We start from the raw sequence: 26,945 nt of genomic DNA, 5'->3' as shown, positions 1-26,945 counted from the left end.
TTGAGTCACTGAACTTAGGCCCAGGCATGTGTGATAACGGCAGAAACCTGGTAGCAGCTCTCGAGCTTGCCAGCCTCCAACACATTCAATGCCTGGCCCACGTTTTTAACTTAGTGGTGCAATGTGTTTTGAAAACGTACCCCAATGTACACGAGCTACTGGTGAAAGTGCGGCGCTTGTGTGCCCACTTTCGCAAGTCTACAGTAGCTGCTGTTAGCCTCAAAACACTCCAGCAACACCTACATCTGCCGGAACACCGGCTGTTGTGCGACGTGCACATGCTGGAACTCGACGTGCCACATGTTGAGCAGAGTGTATGAGCAGCAGAGACCCTTGATGGAGTACCATCTCCAAAACCAAAGGGTTCCTCAAAGTCAGCTCCCACAGTTTCTGCACCATGAGTGGCCATGGATGGCAGACTTATGCGAGATACTACGCGTCTTTGAAGAGTCCACCAAGAGGGTCAGCTGTGATGACACACTAGTGAGTGTAACCATCCTGCTCCCGCTCCTCATCGTCATCAGGGATAATGCGTTTGCACGCTGAGGAGTCGGGCATAGGATTAGAACCATTCCAGCAGGATAGTCAGAGCACACTCCTGTTCGCTTCATAGTGTATAATGATGGAGGAAGAGGAGGAGGATGACGAAGTGGCAGATGATCTCATTGTCTCACAGGAGGCTAGCGATGAAATTCAGTGCATCCCATTGCTGCAGCGCGGATGGGGCGAAAGGGAGGAGGAGGAGGAAAAGGAGGAAATGGAGAGTGACCTTTCCGGTGGGGGCAGCGAAGTCATGCCAAGTAACACTGGCACACATGGCTGACTTCATGTTGGGCTGCTTTTCAATTGACAAACTCATTGTCAAAATAATGGAGAGCAACCAATACTGTATATTTGCAATCCTTGACCCCCAGTATAAAAATAACATCTTGTCTTTTATTCCGGTAGAGGGGAGGGCCAATTGTATTAATGATTGCCACAAGCAACTGGTGCAGAATATGATGGAAATGTTTCCATCAAGTCTCGCTGGCGGCAGAGAAGAGAGTTCCTCTAAGAGGCTAACAAGTGCCACCGGTCCACACCCACAAGGGGCACACTCTCCAAGGTCTGGGACATGTTAATGGCACCCCCTCGCCAATTTACCACCACTGAGGGGCCTAGTGTCACCAGGAGGGAAAAGTATAGGCGCATGTTGCGGGAGTACCTGGCTGACCACAGCCCTGTCCTCTCCAATCCCTGTGCGCCCTACACTTATTGGGTCTCCAAGTTGGATTTGTGGCTGGAACTTGCACTTTACGCCTTGGAGGTGTTGTCCTACCCTGCTGCCAGTGTTCTATCGGAAAGGGTCTTCAGTATAGCCGGTGGCATCATGACCGATAAGCGCAGCCGGCTGTCAGCTGACAGTGCTGACTGGCTGACTTTCATCAAAATGAACAGCCACTGGATTGATCCATCATTTACATGTCCACCAGTGTCAAGCACCCCAACATGAAGTTCCATGTGTGTGCTCAACCTCTACAATTCCTCCTCCTGCTCCTCATACTCCTCCACCATCAGTGTTGCACATTTCTGCACCTACTAGGCTCAATCCACCCTGATTCCCCCAAACTCTGCTGGTTAGAGGATCAATCCACCATGATTCCCCCAAATTCTTCTGGTTAGAAGCTCCACTCACCAAAAAGGGTCAAAAAGTAAGCTGGTTAGAGGCTCCTCTCACAAAAAGGGCCAAAAACCAGCAGAGTTTGGGAGAATCATGGTGGATTGAGCCTCTAAAGGAGTGTTGCAGCTAAATTTTATTGATGATCTATCCTCAGAAAAGATTATCAATAAAAGATAAATGAATCCCCACTGATCAGCTGTACGAAGGGGCTATGGTGCCTCTTTACATCACAAGCCATCTGCTTATAGTGAGCATGTGATGTAATTACAGTCTTATCACACAGACATGTATAGGAGGCTGTACTTACATTACATAGCTGCAAAGAAATGAATGACACTATATAAACAGAGAAAGGATTACAACAATTACACAAGTACCATGGTTCATTCAAACAGCTGATCCTGGGGGTAACTGGTGTTGGACAGCCACTCATTTTTATTATGACCTGGAAAACCTTTTAATTAGGAAACACATAGGGCATTATTAATAGGAGGCACTATTTAAAGAATGCACACAGGGAAGTTATCAATTTAAAAATGCACTTGGGAATATTATTCATTAAGGGAGTTATATTATATACTAATAGAATACCCGCAGCTTTGCTCACAGAAAATATGTTAAATTGTTGGTTATGCTGGGTAAAGTAAAATTTTCAGTGTCACACCATAATTGACATTTTCAGAGTGCCACAGTAAATCTTTTTTCCACTTAAACATACCTGCCAACTTTTGAAGTACAATAAGAGGGACAAAATGTGTGGTGCACTATGCGCGACGTGGCAAATTTAGCCACTCCCACTTTTATGTTGACTCCGCCCATTCTCCCATTCATTTTTCATGTGCCTCCACACAGTATAATCCTCCTACAGTCACCCATAAATTATATGCCCCCCTCCATCACCCAGTTTCATGTCCCCCTTCATCTGCCCCCTAGTTTCATGTCCCCCACTCCATCTGCTCCAGTTTCATGTCCCCCTCCATCTCTGGCCCCAGTTCCATGTCCCCCCTCCATCTCTGTCCCCAGTTCCATGTCCCACTCCATCTCTGCCCCCAGTTTCATGTCCCCCCTCCATCTCTACCCCAGTTTCATGCCCCCCCTCCATCTCTGCACCAGTTTTATGTCTCCCCTCCATCTCTGCCCCAGTTTCATGTCCCCCTCCATCTCTGCCCCAGTTTCATGCCCCCCTCCATCTCTGCTCCAGTTTCATGTCTCCCCATCTCTGCCCCAGTTTCATGACCCTCCCCTCCATCTCTTCCCCAGTGTCCTGTCCCCCCAACATCTCTGCCCCAGTTTAATGCCCCCCCTCCATCTTTGCCCCAGTTTAATGTACCCCCTTCCATCTCTGCCCCAGTTTCATGTCCCCCCTCCATCTCTGCCCCTGTTTCATGTCTCCCCCATCTCTGCCCCAGTTTCACTTCCCCCCCTCCATCTCTGCCCCCAGTTTCATGTCTCCCCCATCTCTGCACCAATTTCATGTCCCCCCCTCCATCTCTCCCCAGTTTCATGTCGTTCTTCCCACTCCTTCATCTGCCCCTAGTTCCATGGGCCCCCTTCATTATGTTCCCTCTCAATGTTTAACACAAAAAAACACTGATACTCACCTTTCCCTTGCTACCGACAGCTCTCTCCGCAGTCCCACTTATAGAGTTGTAGGCATGATGTGAGTGACGACATCACATCGTGTCTACACATCCAGGAGCCAGATCACAGCATTAAAGCAGGAGCTGGGTTGTGACAGCTACTGCTTTACTCGCCTATGTATTCAACTCCGGACGCAGATGAGTTAAAACCGGGATATACCTCCCGCTGACCGGGACTGCGGGACAGGACCCCGAATCCGGAAATATCCCGCAGAATCTGGGACTGTTGGGAGGCATGCTTAAAATTTTATTTAATATTTAATTTTATTTTGGCATTTTACTAATTTTAACAATTTTTTTTTTCATTTCAACATTTTTATTGATTTTACATATTCAATACATATTTTGTAGTATAAACTATTACAACTATATTTTAAACAAATTTTTTATCAAAAATTAAAATTTATGCCCCTTACACAAACATCTAAAATATTTACACCCAATTAATAACATAATGCAACCCTTCCCCCCTCCCTCCGGTGTAATCTATAAGTAGTTCACGGACAAAAGAGTAAAATTGGTTTACAGTGACACAGCTATCTATTGTAGTGCTTCAGTGATGAAAGCTTTCTGTATAGTAAGCAATACTGACAATCTTACTATTACCGTATTTTACGGACTATAAGGCGCACTGGACTATAAGGCGCATTGCCCATGAGCGCCTTATAGTCCGTCTCGGTTCATATATAAGGCGCACTGGACTATAAGCCGCAGTCCGGTGCGCATTATATGTTATTGAAAGCGGCGGCAGGCAGACTTTGCCAGCGGCCGCTTAACCCCCCGCGTGCCAGCCGCTTCTATTGGAAGCGTTCGGCAGGCGAGGAGGGGCTCTATCAGCAAAATCATGCTGATAGAGCCCAACCGTAAAAGTTATATTAAACTACCCCCCCGTTTTAAAATAAAACCCTGAAACAGAATGTATAACTTACCAAGCGGTGCAGGGTGGGCGGGCATTCAGGCCTCCTCTTCCTCCGATGTTCCGTCCTCCTCCTCCGGCGCTCGCTAACTGATAATGGCCTGGGCGCATGCGCAGTAGCCGTAGTAGAAGCATTATGATATTGCGCATGCGCCCAGGCCATTATCAATTCACGAGCGCCGGAGGAAGTGGTCAGGACATCGGAGGAAGAGGAGGCCTGAATGCCCGCCCGCCCTGCACAGCTCGGTAAGTTTCACGTTCTGTTTCAGGCCGGCGTGACAGCAGGGCTGCCGGACACTTCCCATTCATTTCTATGGGAGCCGGCATGCGAGCGCTCCCCATAGAAATGAATGGCCTGCTTTTTTCCATTCATTTCTATGGGGAGCGCTCGCATGCCGGCTCCCATAGAAATGAATGGGAAGTGTCTGTCCATTCATTTCTATGGAGAGCGCTCGCATGCCGGCTCCCATAGAAATGAATAGGAAGTGTCCGGCAGCCCTGCTCCGTAGTGTGAATGCACCCTTACGGTGCCTTTTATGTATGTATGGAAGCGGCACGCAGACTTTGCCGCCACTTTCATCCATATATAAGGCGCACCGGACTATAAGCCGCACTTACGATTTCTGAGGAAATCGTAGGTTTTTATGTGCGCCTTATAGTCCGGAAAATACGGTAGGCAGTTTTAGCCTGACCACTATTCCTGCTCAGTAAGACTGCTTGCACACTACAGTAACACTACAGTCTACAGGCCATGGATTCTACATCTCCATAGCCTTCTATGGAGCCTGCAAAATTCACAGCTTTCTGCACAAAGAAATCTATGGAACTGCCAAACCTATGGCCTGGAGGGCTGTGAAAAATAATATAGTGTGCAAGCAGCCACTAAGGATACCAGACTGGTTTTATCAGTGCATGCGTGCATGGACATGCATGTGATCCATGTGTATGTATGCGTGTGTGCATGCACGTGTGTGGTCTGTGTGTGCACACGTGTATGTGTCATGTGTATGTATGCGTGTGTTCATACATGTGTGTGGTCCATGTATATGTATGCGTGTGCTTGTGTGTATTTGTGGGTGTGTGCACACGTGTGATGCATGTGTATGTATGCATGTGTACATGCACGTGTGTGGTCCGTGTATATGTATGCGTGTATGTGCGCGTGTGATTCATGTGTTTCTGCGTGCACAGAGCAAGTGTCCATGTGTGCGGTAGTTGTGTGTAAGTACGCATGTGCTGTGTTCGTCCGTGTGTATAGTGTGCATCCATCAGAGTGTCTTTGCGTGCGTGTGTGGTCCGTGCATGTGTGGTATTTGTGGGGTGGTGTTTGTGTTGTGTGTTGTGGTATTCGTGGGGTGTTGTGCTTGTGGGTTAGTGTATGTGTGCTATCTGTGTGATTTTTATATGGTGTTGGTGAAATGTTTGTGTGTTGTGTGTGGTGGTGCGGCCCCTTTAGCAGAGACTATTCTCTTTGGCGCCGTCGCTATAATCCGTCCCTGTCAGTCACAACTGTTGTTTTCCCCTCAGCGCTTTCACTTTCACTTTTTCCCATTATATGTATAGGACCTAAATTTAGGGGCCCCAATCTCATGACGGGGGGACGCTAGCGAGATGTAACGTGTGCAGTATTCTGCTCCTGTGGGTGGAGAAGGGCCTTGCCAAATTTCACCCAAATTGGGCGAGAACTGTGGATTTATATAGAACAGACTACTACAGAATTTGAGTTTTATATATATATATAGACTAGTAGAATACCCACGGCTTCGCTCGCAGAAAATATGTTAAATTATTGCTTATGCTAAAGTATAATTTTTAGTGTCACTGACATTTTCAGAGCTACAGTAAATCTTTTTTTTCCACTTAAAATTTTTATTATTTTGGAATTTTACTAATTTGTTGTAACATTGATGTGAACAACTTTTTTTTTTGTTTCAACATTTTTATTGATTTTATATACTGTATATACTCAAGTATAAGCTGACCCAAATATAAGCCGAGGCCCCTAATTTTACCACAAAAAAATGGGAAAACTTATTGACTCGAGTATAAGCCTAGGGGGGAAATGCAGCAGCTACTGGAAAATTTCCAAAATGGTCGGAGTTTTTGGGTGCAGTAGATGCTGGGTGCTGGGAAAGGGGAGGGGGTGTTTTGGTTGTCTGTCTGCCCCTTCCCTGAGCTTGAGGACTGGGGTTTTTTTTCCCCCAATTGGAATTCAGCCTGTCTGAATATAGGGGATCTGCAGTGCTGCTATTAACCCCTTGCCGACGGAACAGGAGCACTGCACATACCCTACATTCAGTAGACCGGGCACTTTCAGACACAGGGATACCTAATGTGTTTGTGTTTCACAGTCATTTTCTTATGTACGTATTCTAGGGAAAGAAGGGATTTAGAACTTTTATTTATTTATTTATTTATTTTTAAAAGCTTCTTTTTTTCCCCCACTAATTTATGGGAGATTCTATACATTGATATTGCAGCTGGTCATAGACCCCTCCCCTCTGCTTTAAAAAAAAAAAAAAAAAGAGCTGGGACATTAGGGGGCCCGGCGACAGCCACTACTGCTTCATTTTTTGTAATTTTTTTTTTAATAGGCCGTTACTGGCTGGAGTTACTCCAGATGGTAACAGGCCCTATTTATTTACCGATCCTAGCAGCGGCCAGAGTAAGAGACAGACACCATGGGCCCCACAAACAGTATTATTAAACTCGAGGGTCTGAAAAGACTTCACATGACTGGGGCCTGTGTCCTTTGCGTTGCGACGCAGCCCCCCCCCCCCCTTCCCAGGACACTTGATGTCCCGGACGACATTGAAGATGGCTGCCATCAGCGGGAAGTACAGCAAAGCCAGGGATAGGTAAGTAGCAGTGGTTTTTTTATGTTTGTATCCCTCCTGAGTCTCCGATTATTATACTCTGGGTTACGAAAAGTCCCCAGAGTATAATAATTGTTCATGGGTGTCCACAGAGGGGCATAATGCTGGATAAAGGGGCCACTATGTGGTATAAATGCCCCCTGGAGTATATACGATGAGGGGGCACATGGTGTCACTGTCCCCAGGGCTTATTTATTAATTTATTATTTCATTAAACTGGTTCTAATTTTGGTTTGATCTTCTTTTATTATCCCCCTATTTCTTGAGGTGATTTCTGCAAGATGGTGCTTACCGATTTGGGGTTAAGCAAGGTCAACTGTGCCCATGGCATGAGTAGGTTCTAGAAGGTTTATTTATGGCTATTCTGCCCAGCAACGGCCTAGCAGCTGATTCCAGATGTTTTCTGCCCAGCAACGAGTGCATCAGCTGATTGGACAGCTGTTGGTGTATGGCGGGAAATTTGAAAATAAAAGGCGGCTCAGCTGTTAGCTCCGTGTCATTTTCCTGAGGAGACCAGCTGGAGGAAATCGACGCCCACCCGCCCGCCCTAATGATTCGCAACTGAGGGACTGTCGTGGAGTTTTATTAGTGGGGGGTTTAGTCGCCCAGCTGTCGCTGGGAGGACTGTAAGATTACTGTTATGGTTATTCAGTTTTACGGTTTTTGGTTTTAATTATTTATTTAATATTTATTAAAGTTGAAAATTTTATTGATGAATTAATTATTTATTTATTGTTGGTAACCCCTTAAGAAAACACCACGGCCATTTATCCTCCACTAAAAAGTTGTTGTGTGTTTATTTTATTTTATTTTATTATTTTAGGTATTTAAGGTTAAGCTTATTGAAGTTGTTTGCCTGTGGGTCATGTGACACCATGCTGTGTGCAGGGGCCACTATGGGGTATAATGCTTTGTGCAGGGCCATTATGGGGTATAATACTGTGTGCAGGGGCCTCTATGCAGCATAATACAGTGTGCAGGGGCCACTATGGGGTATAATAGTGTGCACAGGAATGAGGGCGGTTGGGTCAGTTGGGGTCTTCAGCATCGGGGGGGGGGGGGGGGCATGTCAAAAGTTCGCCACAGGGCCCCATCATTCCCAGTTATGCCACTGATTTACACCCAATTAACAACATAGTGCAACCCTTTACCCTCCCTCCAGTGTAATTTATAAGTAGTTCATGGACAAAAGAACACAATTGGTTTCCAGTTACACAACAATCTATTGCACTGCTTCAGTGATGAAAACTCCCTGTATAGTAGGCAATAATGACACTATCAGGCAGTTTTCGCCTGACCAATATTGCTGCTCAGTAAGGCTGCTTGCACACTACAATAACACTACAGTCTCTGGGCCATGGATTCTACATCTGCATAGACTTCTATGGAGCCTGCAAAATTCACAGCTTTGTGCACAAAGAAGTCTATGGAACCACCAAATCCATGGCCTGGAGGCCCCTGAAAAATACTATAGTTTGCAAACAGCCACTAAGTATACCAGACATGTTTTGTCAGTGCATGCGTGCGTGTACATGTGTTTGATCCATGTGTATGTATGTGTGTGTGCATTCACGTGTGTATGGTCCGTGTATATGTATGCATGTGTGTGTATATGTACAGTATGTGTGCACGCGCATGTATGTGTGTGTGTGCATTCGTGTGATCCATGTGTATGTATGCGTGTGTGCATGCAGGTGTGTGGTCCGTGTATATGTATGCATGTGTGTGCACATGCGTGTATTTGTGTGTGTGTGTGCACACGTGTGATCCATTTGTATGTATGCATGTGTGCATGCACGTGCGTGGTCCATGTATATGTATGCGTGTATGTGCACATGTGATCCATGTGTTTCTGCGTGTGCAGAGCAAGTGTCCATGCATGTGGTAGTTGTGTGTGAGTACGCATGTTCGTCCTTGTGTGTAGTGTGCATCCATCTGAGTGTCTTTGCAAGTGGTCCATGTGTGTGTGTGGTGTTTCTGTCATGTGTGTCTAGAGTGCTCTGGTGTTTGTGTGGAGTGTTGTGGTATTTGTGTGGTGTTGTGCTTGTGGGTTAGTGTATGTGTCCTGTCTGTGTGATGTTTATATGGTGTTTGTGAAATGTTTGTGTGTTGTGTGTGGAGCTGCGGCCCTTTTAGCAGCGACTCCAGAGCGGAGCCCCGGCAAGCACTGAAGCTCTGAATCACCATTGAATCATGCCAACTTATGCCCAGAGCTGTTTGGTAGGTACAAGTAAGCTTCTCCAGCAAGTTTAGTCACAATGATCAGTGCTGTGAGCCATTTAGTGTTTGATGAGCAGTAGAGGGAAAAATCAGGCAGCCACCTAAGAGAAAAGCCAGGCTCTGACCCCTGCACTTGGTCTTTCATTTTGAGCATTAAACTTTGTACTTATTTCCCAAAATCCATTAACTTAATTAAATAAATAAATAAATAAATAAATAAATAACAAATTCAAAACACTCTGCACAGTATATTGTGGGAGGGTGTTTTTTTTTTAACTTTTCATAGGGATAGGCATGGGATAACTTTATGATCTCTGGCAGTCTGACTGATTTAACCAACAGATCACAAGAATAGCAGACCATTGTCCCGTATAAAGGCCAGGTGATCACAAAGTTATGTCCTATCATATATTTTTTTTGCACTAACTTCATTAAAGCCAATCACAGAATAGCCCATGATTACCTTGCCCTTTGTTTCAATTTGGCCAGGGGCAGAAGAGTTAAAGACTGCTAATGATTTCAATAGTGGTTGTGAGCTCTTTTGCTATTGGCAATTATAAGTTATGAACAAGCCTACCTATTTATCTTCTATATTCCCATGGACCTATTGCAGAAGACCCCAAGACCACTATGTAACTTAATAGAACTCTTCTTGCACATTTGAATAAATACTATAAAATTAAATAATATTAACATAAAAAAAGAAACTCACAAGTTTTAAAATATAAAAAAACTATAAAAAACAAAACAAAACGGAAGAAATATAGAATTACAAGCCCTTCTCAACCTCTGTCCCATAGCAACAATCCACCCCTTCCAACCCATATCCATAGTAACACTAACCCTTCCCGCTCAAAACACAGAAATAAACTATAAAAAAAAAAAAGGAATATAATATCAGTATGAAAAAAGAGGAGCATCTGGGGGGATCTATTGACCCACTTGTATGTGGTGAAGTGTGGCTTTGAGAGGGATAAGGATAAGGTTGGTGAGGGAAAAATAAGCAATAAACTTGGGAACCAGCAGTAGGAGGATGGAGGGAGGGGTATACAAAAATAGAGCTAAACCATTGGAGGTGGTGGAAGCGGGGTGGGGAGTAAATGGAGCCCATAGCCTGCCCGAACTGATATATTAATTGACAAGTAATACATTTTATTTATATAGCGCCAACATATTCCGGGTCTGTTCCCTGGTGAAAGGTGAACTGGAAGAAGGGGGAGCATGATGTCTGCAGCAGATGACTGTGGAGGCCGCAGATGGACCGGAAAGTAGTGAAAACTCAGCCTCAGCTGAGGTGCTGAGGTGGTGCTGGTGAGAGAAGTTCCTCCCTTGGCAATGTAGATGGTTCAGCTTAATCTGACTCCCAGTCTAGTTCATGAAGGACATCGCAGATGTTGATTAAGTGGATTCACTCTCTTCCTGCTCCTGATCCTGTTCTTCTTATTCAGCAAAGTACTCAGCAAACGTCTCTCTGATTCCTGGAGGTTTCCAGAGGTTCTGTAGAAATAAATGAATCATATAACTAGAAAACAAACTTAACAGTGACATATAGTGATTATAGAGTGCTTTTTATTGTTACTCACCTCCTCTTATTAGGAGACTCCAGAGTATCCTAATTCATTGAAAGAAACAGGTGGGAGGGTTAAACCTCATAAAATATTTGTTATAACTAGAGATGAGCGAATCAAAGCTGATGAAGTGGAATTCGTTCCGAATTTCAGGAAAAATTTGATTTGTGTCTAATCTGGATTTCCTCATGCTTCGTGGTAACGAATCACATTTTTTTCTAAATTGGCTGCTGCACATGTTAGGACGTGGGGCAAGGAACTCTGGAAACTCGGGATCACCCACAATGCCATATGTGCAGCCAATAAGCTGTGAGCCAACCCTTTGATGTCACAGCTAGAGATGAGCGAGTAGTATTCGAGCGAGTAGGAATTCGATCGAATACTACGGTATTCAACATACTCATACTCGATCAAATACCACTTGCTGTTCGAATGGAAAAGTTCAATGCAGAACCAGCATTGATTGGCCGAATGCTTTAGAAGTCTTCTCCGTGCAGCTTCCCCACGGCGTCTTCCGGCTCTGAATTCACTCTGCCAGGCATCGGGCCTGTGCAGAGCCAACTGCGTATGCCCACTTGTAGTGCGGGCATTCGCAGTCAACTCTGCCCAGGCCCGATGCCTGGCAGAGTGAATTCAGAGCCGGAAGACGCCGCGGGGACGCTGCACTGAGACTTCTCGGAGGATCCAGCCCAACCCGCACTCGTGAACTTGGTAAGTGTAATTTGATCGAATGTTGCCTACCCCTGAAACGAGCATTTTCCCCCCATAGACTATAATAGGATTCGATATTCGATTCGAGTAGTCGAATATTGAGGGGCTACTCGAAACGAATATCGAACCTCGAACATTTTACTGTTTGCTCATCTCTAGTCACAGCCCTATAAATACCTTCCACCATTTCAGGTTCAAGCATTTTCCATTGTACTTAGTGCAGAGATTGATGTCAGCAGGCACTAAGGAATGTGGTAGAAAACACATGAAAACTGATATTTTGTTGAATTGTCCAGGGAAAGACCATTAGAAGGGTAGAGAAAGGATAGGGAATAGAGATGAGCGAATACCGTTCGATCGAGTAGGTATTCGATCAAATACTAAGGTATTCAAGATATTCAATTCCAATCAAATACCACACAGTAAACTCAGTAAAAATTCAAATCCCCTCACACCTTACCTGGCGCTTTTTTTGCACCAATAACTGTGCAGGAAAGGTGGGACGGGAAGCAGGAAAATGTAGGCATTGAAAAAAATAGGAAACCTGATTGGCTTATATTTTAGAGCTAGTTCTCCTTCAGGTCCGACTGTGCAGAGGGAGGAGCTAAGAGAGGGGAGAAGTTTGCCGGTCCTTCTCTATTGGTTACACTTTAATTAACCCTATTACATATACCTGCTAAGGACAAACTTTTTGTTGTACATCGATATGGCTTGAAAAAGTGCTGTTTGCGCAAAACGGCTGTTGCCTTTTTTCTTTACGCCCTGATGTAAACGTCGATTTCTTCCTATGCTTTTAAGGATGATGAATAAAGAAATTCTTTTATGAAAAGTGCCTGGGTGAGTGCCCCCATTTTTTTCTTCTGTTAACTGTTTTGCAAGTATTTTTCTGGGTGTGAGCACCTCCCTGAAAAAGGCACAGACAGGTTTATCCTGCATTTCCTCCTATAAGAAATGTCAAGCTTTTTGAGCTTTATACACAGTGCCACTGTTATCTCTTCTTTGGTAAATGTTCTGCAAATTAGATATAGAAGAAAAAATTATCAAAAATGTAGATATTAAATAAAAAGCATAAATAGACCATTTTGATGCACATCAAATAAATATGCATAGATCATACCGTCTTTTTTGGTGGAGTAGCCAGCTGATTCCCATGTGAGGAGTGATGATGTGATGCTTTCTTGCCTCTTCTCCTGTGTCCAAAAAATGGCTGCTGTCTTCCTGATGTTGCCACCACTTTCTTGAGCAGGGTCAAATTCCAAATTCTGTGAGCGGATTTTCTCAAAGAATTTGACAAATTCAACATCCAATTCTGTGGGGATGGTAAAGGTAGTATTTTCCACCTCTCATTCATTTCAAAGGGATTTCTTAGGTGGAACTCACCTGAAGAATGAGCAGGACGCTTATTTTTTCCACTAGCTGAAAAAATCGATCATTCTCATTGAATAGGATGCATATTTCAGGTGCAATTTAAGGCAGATTCCGCCCTTAAATTCCTAAGTGTGAATGGCCCCTTAGACTCCAACAGCACAGTATACAGATAATAGAGAAGTTCCCACAAGTACTCAACTGAGCAGCAGCAGGGTCAGCTGTGCACGACTTTGTGCATACTACAACCATGCTTTTCCCTTTAACTTTTACCTCTTCCTGCCTACAGTGCCCACTTCATACAGAGGTGCACGATATACAATACTATGTGCGGGTTTACACTTCCCTTTCTGTCTTCTCTAGAAGCTTCTACTTCATTGACTATTCCTAGTTCTATGGATCTGCAGATCTTCCACTGACACAACAATGTATAAAATAGTGTACACAGGGATACACAAACATTCACCACTGCAGACGGAAAATATGGGAACATAACCATTTGAGAGGGTTGTATAAGAGGTTACTCAAATCCTTATAATTGACATGAATTTACATAAGTCTTTTATTTCACGTACCATAGTCCTTTTTGCAGTATTTGCGAAGGCTCATGTGCACGCGGCTGTGAGATGGTTTGCAATATGACTGACACTCAATACCTTTAAAAGAAAGATTTAAAAGTCCTTTTAATAAAAATAGTATATAATAAAAATAGTGTATATTTACAGTTAAGAGAAAGTTTACTCTTTACTTTTAATCATTACTTTTTTTAATATGCATTCAAAAGTGTGTAGAAGCTAAATTGGTGGAGATCCAACTGCTGAGAACCCCACTCACCAGGATGACACTCCAGTGTTCTGTTTCCCATAGCCATAAGATCATGGCTGTTAGGAGTCTTAATAAATCGGTAGCAAATTATGTGCTCATCTACTTTTATTTTTTAAAGCAGGCCCATCATCAAGTACAAAATGATAAATAACATACATCATTTGATTGTCACTGTACCCAGGGTGAACCTGCTATCTGAAGCACCCCCCATAAAAAAGCTAGACACCTAATCATTCACAATGATACTCGAGGTCTCATCCCTAAATGTCAGGGGCCTGAATAGTCCCTTTAAGAGGAGCTCAGTTTGGAGGGAAGCCAGTCTCCGTTGTGACATTCTTTTTTTGCAAGAAACCCATTTCCACTTAGATAAGAGTCCCAAATTCACAAATCCCTCTTTCCCCACATATTTCAGGCCTCTTGTAAAGCCAAGCAAAGGGGTACTGATTGCGATCAGCGATTCAATAGCTTTTTCCTTGGAATCGGACTTGTCTGATCCTAAGGGCCGGTATCTGGGCCTTAACTGTTTAATTAACCATGTCCAATATACTCTGGTCACAGTATACCTCCCCAACCGTGGTCAAGCTTCCTACTGGAAGTCTATACTAACTAAAGTGCAGACCTTTGCTACCGGAATGTTGATAATTGGGGGTGACTTTAATTGTTTGGTTGACAACTCCCTGGACTCTTCTAATCCGCTCAGGCGTTCCCTGACTTGGACTCCCTCCTTGGTAGACCAAGGGCTATATGACTTCTGGCGATACCAACACGTTAGCGAGAGGGATTATAGTTTTTTCTCCCATGCTTCTTCCTCCTACTCGAGGATAGACTTTTTCTTGACTGACAAGGTCAGATTTATGCAGTTGGAGTCGTCCTCTATAGAACTAATTACATGGTCAGACCATGCTCCGATCTCTTTGACGCATCGTGAGAAGTTCGCTACTGCATTGCCTTCTCAGTGGCGCCTAAACGAATACATTTTGGATCACCCCTCCCATAGTGAATGTCTCAGTAAGGCATTGTCGGAGTACTTTTCTCTCAATGCCCCCACCGCCACTGACCCGCAAATCCTTAGGAATGCCCATAAGGCAAACATGTGAAGGGATTCATTCAGGTGTGCGCACACATCAGGAAAGAACGCTCTAGGGAAGTTGATGCGGTTCTTCGATCCCTGACTTCTTTGTCTGCGGCCAACAAATTTAACCCTAACCCTGTACTGTCTGCTGAGAGTAGGAATCTTCAACTTTAGCTGCAGGGTTTGCTGGCATATGAGCAGGATTTGGCCTTCAAAAAGTTCCAGTGCCAGGCATATGTACATAGTAACAAGGCGAGTGCCTTCCTAGTCAGAAAAATTAAACAGGCCAGGCCTAAGTCTCGCATAGCCTTTTTACTTAACAGCCAAGGGGGTAAAATAGTTGATCCATGGCATATAGCCAATCAGTTTCGTTCTTACTATAGCTCTTTATACAACTTTAAGGATGATCCTGGAATGTTCCAGCCCACTAGGGATGAGATTACTCAATTCCTGGATTCGGTGTCTCCCCCGCCTCATACCTGCCCAATCCCGGTCTTTAGCCACCCCTTTTACTCTACTGTAGCTTCAAGAAGCCATGTCTGTGTTAAAGCCACTTAAATCCCCAAGCCTGGATGGCTTCTCCGGTGCATACTATAGGAAATTCATGGAGATTTTGTCCCCGCATCTTTTGGCAGTGTTCAGGAAAGCCGCGAAGGACCAGAGGTTCCCTGAGGAGATGCTCGCCACTACTATTGTTACCCTTCCTAAACCTGGCAAGCCCCCTAGATCAGTTGGGGTTTGTTTTGGATAGGCAGGCCCCAGATGGAACTCACAGGTTTATCAAACTTGTCCAAAGGGCTGAGCGGAATGCCCTGGAACTTTTTGTGAGAATATCCTATTACAAGGTGAACCCCACTAAATCCCAGATCCTGCCTATTGTAGTGCCCCCCTCCCTACGGGAGAACCTCTGACGCAACTTTCCATATCAATGGAAAGGAGACAGTGTTACATATTTGGGTGTTGCTCTGACTGTCCCGAGTGCTCATTTGTACTCTATGAATTATTTCCCACTTTTGAATAAGGTATCTTCCCTTCTGGCATCTTTCTCCAAACCTATGTTGACTTGGGCAAGCTGAAGAGCCACTGTCAAAATGATGGCGTTGCCCCTGATATTGTACATGTTTCAAATGGTGGCAATCCCCCTTCCTGACTCCTACTTAACGAAACTCCAATGTATTTTATCTCACTTTATTTGGGAGGGTAAAAGGTCCAGAATCCGCCTCCATGTCATGTACAGGCCCTGGTCTAGTGGGGGAGCGGGGTCTCGGATTTTAAAAATTATTTTGCAGCAACGGTCCTGGAACATCACAAAGTTAGCTGGGCTGAGTCGTCTGATTGGAGAGATAGAGGAAACGTTGTTGGAAGCCCTGCTCATGAGTCTTCTTCACTCCAGAGACTCTGGGCCTTCCTGTATCCAGGACCCTCTGTTGAGCATTACAGTCTCTACTTGGGCTTGGAGATATCTCCTGTCACACACTGCCATTGAGGACCTGGTCCCCTTGATAAAAATGTCTCTGCTTTACAAGATCGCATTCCTTTCCCAGCTGAAAGTCTGTGGTTGGATTGATAGAGGTCTCTATAGGATTTCACAATTATATGATAATCACTGCCTCAAATCTTTTGCTATGTTGCGTGCTGAGTTTGATCTCCCTAGCAATGTTTTTTTTAAGTACCTCCAAATTTGGCACCTTCTACAAGCTCTTGGAGCCTTAAGACTTGTTTTTCCAAGACTAACCTTTCGGTTATGGAGACAGTCTCCTCCTGCCCAAAATTGCACCTTTGCATTCTATAGTTTTCTCTTGACTCCATCTATGCAGGTCAAACCCCTTTGCCTATTGTGTTGGGAAGCTGACTTAGCCAGAACTATTCCCCCGATGGAGTGGAATGAGGCCTTTGGATTTGTTAAGAAGGTGTCCAGGGGTGCTTCCCAGTGGGAGACGGCGCAAAAAATTATGCTGCGCTGGTATAGGACTCCTGCTCAATTGGCTCATATGAATTCCTCTACCTCAAGGCTATGCTGGCGGAGCTGCGGTCGTGTAGGTTCATTTATTCATATGTGGTGGGAGTGTCCCCCAATTCAGGCGTTTTGGATAGCAGTGTTTCAGTTCATGTCTTCCATTGTTGGTCTCCCTATTCCCCCCCTCCCCAGGGTTAGCGCTGTGTTTCTTGGATCCCGCCTCTTTTCCAACGGGTACACAGATTGTCTTGGGCCAAATAATCCTAGCGGCTAGGTCCATGATTGCCCGACAATGGAAATCAGCATTATGTTTGACTGTAAACAAGTTGTTCCATCATGTCAACCTAGCTTTTATACTGGAGCGTATGCTGGCCAGTAAAGGGCACACTTTTTCTAAATTTCAGACCAAATGGACCCTTTGGTCTTCTTATGTAAGGAATGAAAGGGACTCCAAACCCTGGATTTTGCCTCCTTCCTCTGGAGCTCCCTGATAGCAGCTTTTCTTAGTTGAGTTAGTGGTGACTGTACCACTGGGCACCTCCTTAGTCTCTTGACCGAGATTTAAATTTTATATGCTGTGAAGTTGAGTTGGACATAGATAAGTGTTATTTCTATTAGGTTGTTGCGGTTATTATTATTTTACTGTTTTCTCACATCCTCCCTCCCCCTTCCTTCCCTCCCCTCCCCTCCCCTCCCTTTCTTTTTGCCCAGCTCCCAGGTCCAGTTGAAGCGACTTTGATTTGTCGACGAAAAGAGTCGTACTTACTCATGTTGTGTGCAGTTGTTCTTATTCTTCAACTATACACAGGTATTGTATATCTGTTTAATATGTATGATATCACTCCTTCTATGCTATATTTATGGTCTGTTGCAGGAGCGTGTTATTATTTCCCTGCATTCTTTTTCCTTTCCTGCATTTGAAATTTTTTTTTCTAAATTAAAAAATAAATTTAAAATAAAAAAGCTAGCCCCCTAATTAGGGCATGCCTCCCATTTGGCAGATCAAAAAATCTTATTTAGCCCCCACGTAGTATACCACCCCCTTTTTTGGAACCGCACACAATGTACAGCTCCCTTTTTTTTTGGTCCACAACATGATCCATGACCCCTTTTTCTGGCCCCCACTTGGTAAATGACCCCCCTTTTCTTTTATGTCTCCAACATAGTATACGACTCCTTTTTACGGCTCTCAAACAGTGTATGACCCCTTTTTTACCCCCCACATAACATATAATTCCCCTTTTTATGGCACCCACACAGTTGAATCCTTACATATATCAAAATGGGAGTTAAACTTTAAAAAGAAAATCGTCAACTTTTTTAGGAGCACAATGAGTAATGATGTATGGCATTTAGCATTTTGTACTCAGTTACAGAACCTCTTTAAAATTTGTAGCACTCTATGAGATAAATGCTTCCTACTGGAATACCTCTTTAAGATGTTTAGTAATCCTTTCATAAAAGTGAGACATTTTCACACAGTAGCAGCTAAACCCTTTCTGCATGTCTCTTGATCAAAGATCTCAAGTCTACATTTAATTGTATCATGGTTTTATGAATGTAATACTGACATTGTATGACATTAGTTATTTTAAAATACCTGCTTTCCACTCTTTAGGATAAACAGCTGTTGTAGTCATCTCTTCTTGAACCTCTCCTAAAATTGATGAAAAATTGATACTGTACATAAAATCCCCTAGACATCCTATATATTATTCAAATGCCAAATAAATCACACATTACAATTTATTATTTTATTTTAAAATGCTCTATATATATCACAGATAAAGCAAAACCTGGAGTGGTGCAGAAAAATGCACCATTCAGTTAGGGAGAACTTAATAATTAGCACCCAGATTCAATTTAAGGGCTAGTTCACACGGAGCGTGGGATGGCGTATTTTGGTCCTGATTTTGACGTGGGAAGCCGCGTCAGAATAGGGCCAAAATGTGCCTGCCACGACTGTCGCGGCTTCCGACAGTCACGGCTTCCCACTTCCCACTGCTACCGCGAGGCGGATGCCGGGGCTGAATCAGGGCAGCTCGCTTCTTTTTTCCGTGAGCAGGAACATGCCGCTCACAGAAAAAGTAAGCTAGTGGTCTACATAGACCTCTACTATGAGGGAGCGGATTCTGACGTGGATTCAGTGCCAAAATCCGCCCCCTCTTGCCCCATGTGAACGAGCCCTAAAGGGGTTGTGCAGGACTTCTTTCTTCTCAGGAAGTGACATCATAACAATTGGTCACCTGGCTATGCTGCAGCTTATTCACTTCATTTTAATAGGATGGAGATGTGGCATTGTCATGTGACCCACAGACATGAGGTCACTTCCTGAGAAGAAGAAAGGAGACATATTTTTGAAGTCCTACACATTATCTTCCAACTTTCAAAGGACAGAAAGAGGGACAGAATGTGAGGTGTGCAGCATACTATGCCCCCACGTTATAATGTCCCTCTCTAATTGCCCCCACAGTATAAAATCCCTCCTCTGGTGCACCCACAGTTTAATGTCCCCCTCCAGCTACCCCGACAGTTTATGTTCCTCTATAGTTGTCCCAAGTTTAATGTCCCCCTATAATTTACCACAGTTTAATATCCCTGTCCAGTGTCTCCACAGTTTAATGTCCCCATGAAGTTGCCCTAGTTAAATGCCCCTATCCAGTTGCCCTAGTTTAATATCCTCATCCAGCTACCCCCACAGTACAATATCCCCTCAAGTTGCCCCCAGTTCAATGTCCCCTTCCGGTTTCCCCCAGTTTAATTACACCCTTCATCTACCCCCACAGTTTAATGTCCCCCTTCTTCTGACCCCCACAGTTTAATCCTTTCACTGCCAATTGCTATCTCTGGTAGCAATTTTTCACAGTTTTGAGATGGACAAATCAAACCTAAATTGTAACATTAAAAAACTATACTAACCCCCCCCCGTAACAATATATTTTCTTAAAGTAGACACATGCAGCATTGGTACTGTTAACAAACAGGCACCTTCATGCAATTTTGATTTAAAGTGAATGTTTTATTTAAAAAAAAAAAAAGAAAAAAAAAAGTAACTGGTAACAGTGGAAACCAAGCTAAAACTTATATGCACCAAACCTATTAAAAATAAGAGTTCAACATGTGCAGAGTTCATTCATATCACTAAGGCCTACAGCAGCATGCACGTGTCTTCAGAAAATCACCAGAATTGGACTGCGCAAAAATTGGCTATGAAGCCGGAAATGTTAAAAAAGCATCATTCTATAAAATGTATGGATTACACACCTTTGAAAGCGAGTGAACCCCTAAACCCTATATATTTTATAAAAGTAGACAACCTGAAGATTACATGTGTCTCACGGCCGCAAAATCATGTGCGCAAAATAATGCGGTGTATCCAGGCTCCCATTGAAATCAATGGGAGCTTTTATGCTTTTTAGCACAGTCTCACACGCCGTATACACCAAATCCAGTCCCCAGGCACTAGTCACTTTGGAGTACGTGCAGTGTAGGACTGGGGTGTCTAGGGCCCACCAGTGGAATTATTTCTAGGGGCCCACGATCAGGATCCCTGCAAACCAGCGATACCAAGATAGGGCGGTTGAAGGTAATAACATATCAGGAGCCATGCTGCTCACCTGCCATACGATGTGCAACAATGCACTACCTAAACCTATTGCTACACACTGTATGGAAAGTGAACTGCGCGGCTCCTAGAAATGTTACCATTACCTACAGCCGCGCTGTCCGGGAACAGCTGATCTGCAGAGGTCCTGGCTGTTGTGTCATCACAGATGTAATATTGATGGTCTATCCCAAGGACAGACCTTCTATATTATAAAGATGAATCAATCCTTTAAAGATTTGTCCAGGAATTGGAATGACCCATGTGCTGGGAGGGAGGTGTAAAATAAAAAAATAAATAAAAAGCGCCTTCACCTGTTCCTGTTCCTCCATTGTCCGCTGCCAGTGTCCATTCAGTCTCGCGCCGGTGCCTCCTTGCTGGGAGTCCTGCACCTCATGGGACCACTGAAACCAATTAGATACAGGATTTCCAGAAATGAGGCCATGGGACCTAACAGACACAGGCAGGGGACAACGAAGTGTTGAGGACAAAAGCTCAATGAAAAACACTGTGGAAAAAATATATTGAGATTCACTGCAATTTTTTTCCCACAATGTTTTTTTTACCTGCATCTCGCTGTTCCGCCTAATCCTTAAAGAAGACCTATCACCATCTGGGGCACATGAGGTTTAATACACTGCTAGAAAGCCAACAGTGCGGTGAATTCAGCGCACTATTGGCTTTCACGTTCTGTACCGTAGATCTTCATCGTCAGAAAGGCATTCTGACAGTCAGTCAGGAACGCCGTTCCTCATGGTAGCGTCTATAGCGCTGTACTGTGAGAGGGGTCATTGCTTACCAGCCAGCGATGACGTTGAGCGCCTATAGCGCTCTCACAGTACAACACTATAGGCGCTGCTGTGAGGAAGGGCGTTCCAGACTGACTGTCAGAAACGCCTTTCTGACAGTGAAGAGCTATGGTACCGGCACCGATAGCTCTTCACCGGGGGCACAGAATGGGAAAGCCGAAAGTGCACTGAAATCATCACACTGTCAGCTCTCTAGCAGTGTATTAAACCGCATGTGTCCCAGGAGGTGAAAGCTCCTCTTTAACATCTCGATATACTGTACATCACACCATAAGGATAAGGCCTAACACAGCGTCCCGCAGTAAAAAAGCGCTGCGGGAAAAACCTTGGCGCCGACATATCATTTTTTCCTGCAGCGCTTTTTGCAGAAACTCCACAGAGGTTTCCTCTGAGGACTTTCTGCTTCCTTTATACCTATAGGGACACTGTAAGTGTTTCTGTAGGTACAAATGACATGCTGCGATTTCCAAAAACTGCAATAGTTACCTACACACTCATACATAAACATATTAAAGGGAATGTCCAGGCTTAATTATTTTTATGGTGTATCCTCAGGGTAGGCCATAAATACCTGATCGCTAGGGCGCTCGTTTCGTACACAACACAGGACTGGAAGCAGAAAGCTTCATCCACTGTATAGTTGCCTGGCAGATTCACTGCAGCTCAGCTCCCACTGACTTCAATAAGTGCCGAGATGCAGAGAATGTGCTGGCTGATATACAGTGGACAGAGCTTTCTGCTTCTGGCCCCGTATTGTGTACAGGACTGCTGCCAGAAGTGGCTCCATACAGCTGATCGGTCTGAGGGCTGGGTGTCGGCCCCCTACAGATCAGGCATATATAGCCTATCCTGACGATAAACCATAGAAAATTATGCCTGGACAACCCCTTTAATTTTCTACCCAAATGCCCCACACTTTAAAGTGGTTGTCTAGAATAATTTATTTTTTTTTGTTTATAATTAGTCCGGTAGTTACATGCCGAAAGGGCCGCACTGGGAGATACTGGGGACAGGAGAGTATCCTTTTAAGTGTTTTTAAGGGCTTGTTCACATTTGCACCTGGGGTCTCCGCTTTCAGGTTTCCGTTTCCTGCCCGAACTGGGCAGGAGACGGAAACCTGCAGGCATTTTTCAAACCCATTCGAACGAATGGGTTAGAAAAGTGTGCATCCGTAAGCGCCTGTGAGCGTTTTGTGCTCTCCGCAGCGAAACGTTTTTTTTTTTTTTTTTAACCAGATACAGAGTCGGACATGCAGTACTTTGTGTCTGGTTTAAAAAAAAAATGGTTTTGCCGCAGAGAGCATAAAATGCTCACCGGCGCTCACGGCCAGACTCGGTCCGACAGGTTTCCGTCTTCTGCATGCAGAAGACGGAAACCTCAGAACAGAGACCAGACGCTGGTGTGAACCCAGCATTAGCTGTGTTTTGCTCAGTAAGGGCTAATCCTTGAAGGCGTTATCCAGGAATTACAGGTTTCTACAAGGAGGCCAGTGAAGGAAAAAAATAAAACCTACACTCACTTGTCCCTGATTCTCCTACCCCTGTCCGCACAAGCGGTGCCCCAGAGTTTTTTCAGTCCTCGCCACACGTAACTGATGAAGTCAATCATCTGCCTCAGCAGCCTAAGGAAAGAAACTGCGATATCACTCACATATATCACGTGTGACGTCACGTGTCCTTTCCTTAAGCCGCTGACTGGCCTCAGCAGTCATGTGTGACATCTGCCAAAACAACGCTCCGGGAGCCACTGGACCAGACGGATGTGGGAGACACCGGGTACAGGTGAGTATGGGTTTTGCTTTTTTTCTTATTTGTGACCTTTCCCTTGCAGAGAACTGTAATTCCTGGATAACCCCTTTAACATCTCAATATACTGAACATCACACTATAAAATACAATTCTAGTATGCATAATGGTAGACATCTACAGAAGAAAACAGAAACACACTCATATGCTGGATATACTTAGGCCTGGTTCACATCTGCGTTCGGTATTCCTTTTCTGGAAGTCCTCTTGGGGTCCCCCGAACAGAAACCTATATACATTAAAAAGCAGTGAGCAATCAAACCACACAGACCCCATAGACTATAATGGGATCCATGTGTTTACCATGCAGTGTCCGCATGAATCGTGTGGTGAGAAAAGTGCTGCAAACACTACTTTTCTCTCCACGTGATTCATGTGGACACCGCGCGGAAAACACAAGGACCCCATTATTGTCTATGGGGTCTGAGTGGTTTCATTGCTCACCTCTTTTTAATATGTATAGGTTTCTGTTCCGGAGGACCCCAAGCAGACTCCCCGAAAAGGAATACCGAATGTAGATGGGAAACGGGCCTAATACATATAACATACATTTACACACATACATTCATATACATATATACATACATACACACACACACACACACACACACACACACACACACACCTATCTACAAACTTACAGAACTCACACAGTATATCAGACACTTTACACAAATATACACACATTAAATATACATATTTTACCCAAAAAATTTACTTACATTTGGCTGGGTGCACTGGGTATGGAGGCTCATGTGCAGCTCCATCCTGTCTTGCAGTGGTGAAAGCTCTGCTTCATTTACAGCGGCAGACTTCCCCCTGTACACTCCGATCTGTGTGGGGTCCTGCTACATGATGGCAGTGTACAGTGCAGGGAGCAGAAGACTATATGCCTGCTAATGGTCTCACACACTCCCAGCGATTGGTACAGGGGCCCATTTTGGGACAGTCAGGAGCCCGATCGGGCCCCTGAAGATCCCGATCGAGTCCCTGACAAGTGCATTTAGATAAAACTAATAGTCAGGCTTGGGGCCCACCGGGGAATTCCCCGGCGGGCCAGTCCGACCCTGGGTACGTGTGACACCCGTCCTGGCTGTGGTTTTGCTGTTGCCGCATTGCCAGGAATTAAATGTGGCTGAAATTAATCAGTGACTTACAAAAAAAGTGATAGTACCAGCAGCAGTATATATATATATATATATATATATATACTATATGTACCGCAAACATCAACTACCAGAAGAGCTCGAATTCTCATGCAGAGCACAAGCAAGATTTTGCTGTTATTCACTAATGTGTTAAAAATCTATACTGTACCTAGCAAATAGTGACTGTGACACCAAAATCTAACTTTTTTGAGATTTCACAGCATACCGTATATTAAAACACAATTTAATAATTCATATATGCAGTCACCTTCATGCAACTTTGCAGCAAACAGAAATTACAAGCAAAAATTGCACATAAACTCAAATTTGCCACTAAAGCAATCCCTTTAGGCAAACAAAATGCACTTTCCAAAAAACTGCAATATGTGAGGACCCCCAAGTATAATGATTGGCGGCCTGGGAGAGGTAAGAAACATAAAAAACACTGTTACTTACCTCTCCACGATCCTGCCAGGCCTCCTTCCTGACGTCTCTGACGTCACATGAGTCCGGCCTGCGTCCCGGGTCATGTGACGTCCGACGTCATTGAACAAGGAAAGCAGCGCAGAAGGCAGCGGAGAAGACCGCGTAGTAGCCGGGGGACAGGTAAGTAACAGTAGTTTTTTATGTTTTTATTCCCCCGGGTCTCCAATTATTATACTCTGGGGTCTGAAAAGACCCTAGAGTATAATAATTGTTTATGGGTGTCCACAGTGGGACATAGTACTGTGTGCAAGGGCCACTATGGGGCACAATACTGTGTGCAGGGGCCACTATGGGGGATAATACTGTGTGCAGGGGCCACTAAGGGACATAATACTGTGTGCAGGGACCACTATGGGGGATAATACTGTGTGCAGGGGCCACTAAGGGACATAATACTGTGTACAGGGGCCACTATGGGGGATAATACTGTGTGTAGGGGCCACTAAGGGACATAATACTGTGTGCAGGGGCCACTATGTGGTATAATACTGTGTGTAGGGGCCACTAAGGGACATAATATTGTGTGCAGGGGCCACTATGTGGTATAATACTGTGTGTAGGGGCCACTAAGGGACATAATATTGTGTGCAGGGGCCACTATGGAGGATAATACTGTGTTAAGGGGCCACTATGGGGCATAATAGAACTCGCAGAAATGCGCGGGGGTTGGTCGAGGTTGTCGGTGTCGGTCGGGGGGGGGGGGGGGGGCATGTCAAAAGTTCGCCACGGGGCCCCGCCATTCCTAGTTATGCCACTGATACCGCACATATCTATATTTACAGGTATGAGTGTTAAAGAATTGCAAAAATCGCAGAAATGCGCCAAACAATTTTGTTTATGCAAATTAATTAAGAGTTTACATAAAAATATAATTTTCTATCTCCCTATAAAAATGTTAGCAATTTATAAGTTCATGTTTAATAATAATTGTTATTGCTATTATTTTAGCGTGTAACTGTTATCAGTGGAGGCATATTTTATTCTATAAAGATTAGGTATGGACAGGACAGGAATTAGGTGAAATGTAAATTTTATTGATGACTTTGTGTATATGTTGTGTAAGTGTTTGGTTAGTGCAATTCTTTTGGTGCTGCGACCTGGACAGTTTTAAACATCTAGGTCTAACAGCCAATAAATTTCGTATAGATACGTGACTGGCAGGTAAGGAATTAAAGTCTCCTGCAGTTACCCCTGCATAATAATATGTCCCTCTCCTCTACCAACCAAACATACACAAACACTCACCTCTCTTGGTACCCTGCTGTTCTGTCTGAAGTCTCTGCTCCTAGTCGAGGTGTGATGTGAGTGATGTCATCATATTGCGCCTACTACTCTCAAAGCAGCAGAGGAATGGCGAAGCAGAGAGTGAACGGTAAGTACTGCCCTTTGTGTCACACAGAGAGACCGTAGGGTGCTGCTGGTAAAAAAAGGGGCGGAGACAGATGTTCCTGGGGTGCTGCATGTAGAAGAGAGGGGCAGCAGGGCTCCCTAGGGTGATGCTGGTATTGAAAACGGGAAAGCAAGGGCCCCTTGGGTGCTGCTGTTATTGAAAGAGAGGTTGGCAGGTGTTCCTTGGATACTGGGAGCATCTAAAGGGGGTCAGTGGACCATGGGGTACTGCTGAAATTTAAGAAGGGGAAGCAGGGGTCCTAGGGTTGCTTCTGGCATCTAGGGATGGCAGGTGTTCCTTGGGTGCAGCAGGAATCCAGGGGGAGGGGTCCCTGGAGTGCCATTGGCAAATGTCCTAATTAGGGGGGCCCAATCACGAAAAAAAGAGATAGTTGGGTTGCACAACCCCTTTTATAAAAATAAATTTGACTGTTTTGATAAACTGACTGTGAGAACTTTTTCTATGATTCCAATTACTTACGGACACAAGGCATATGAGCAGAACGACTTTGTTGGTAGCCTTGAGCACAACGATTGCAGGTTAAACCAGTAACTCCAGTTTTGCACTGACATTGGCCTGTTGTTTGGTTGCACATGGAGTTGATTGCTCCAATGGGGTGACACTGGCAGGCTGAAAATAAAAGTGTTTTATTATTTTATAAATCACAACATCATCACTTCTCCAAGATAACACACAAATAATGTTTATACCCCTTACATTATAGATTGTAAAATCATTTGAGCAAGGAACTGTATATGATAACCCCTATTTTTCATGTTTTTTGCTTGTTAATCTTAATATATTATTGTAATCTACAAAGGCGTTGCATTTTAACCTATTTTGTACTCTGTTGCACAATATAATGGAGCAAAATCTCTCTACAGTATATTATA

The 26,945-nt window shown here is 44.2% G+C and overlaps 1 protein-coding gene across 1 annotated transcript in view; it reads right to left on the bottom strand.

Moving 5' to 3' along the window:
- Positions 1 to 26,945, bottom strand: part of NTN5 (netrin 5) — a 94,486-nt gene that overhangs the window by 34,027 nt on the left and 33,514 nt on the right. The window contains exons 3-5 of the mRNA XM_075276790.1: positions 26,533 to 26,682; positions 18,411 to 18,467; positions 13,532 to 13,612 (exon numbers count right to left, since the gene is read on the bottom strand). Of these exons, the coding sequence (XP_075132891.1) occupies positions 13,532 to 13,612; positions 18,411 to 18,467; positions 26,533 to 26,682 (288 nt within the window). The remainder of the gene's footprint in view (positions 1 to 13,531; positions 13,613 to 18,410; positions 18,468 to 26,532; positions 26,683 to 26,945) is intronic.

This window comes from Leptodactylus fuscus, chromosome 6 (assembly GCF_031893055.1).
Source record: "Leptodactylus fuscus isolate aLepFus1 chromosome 6, aLepFus1.hap2, whole genome shotgun sequence".
Taxonomy (NCBI): domain Eukaryota; kingdom Metazoa; phylum Chordata; class Amphibia; order Anura; family Leptodactylidae; genus Leptodactylus; species Leptodactylus fuscus.
Note: the sequence above shows the minus strand (reverse complement) of the source record. Positions and strands in the feature narration are given on the sequence as shown.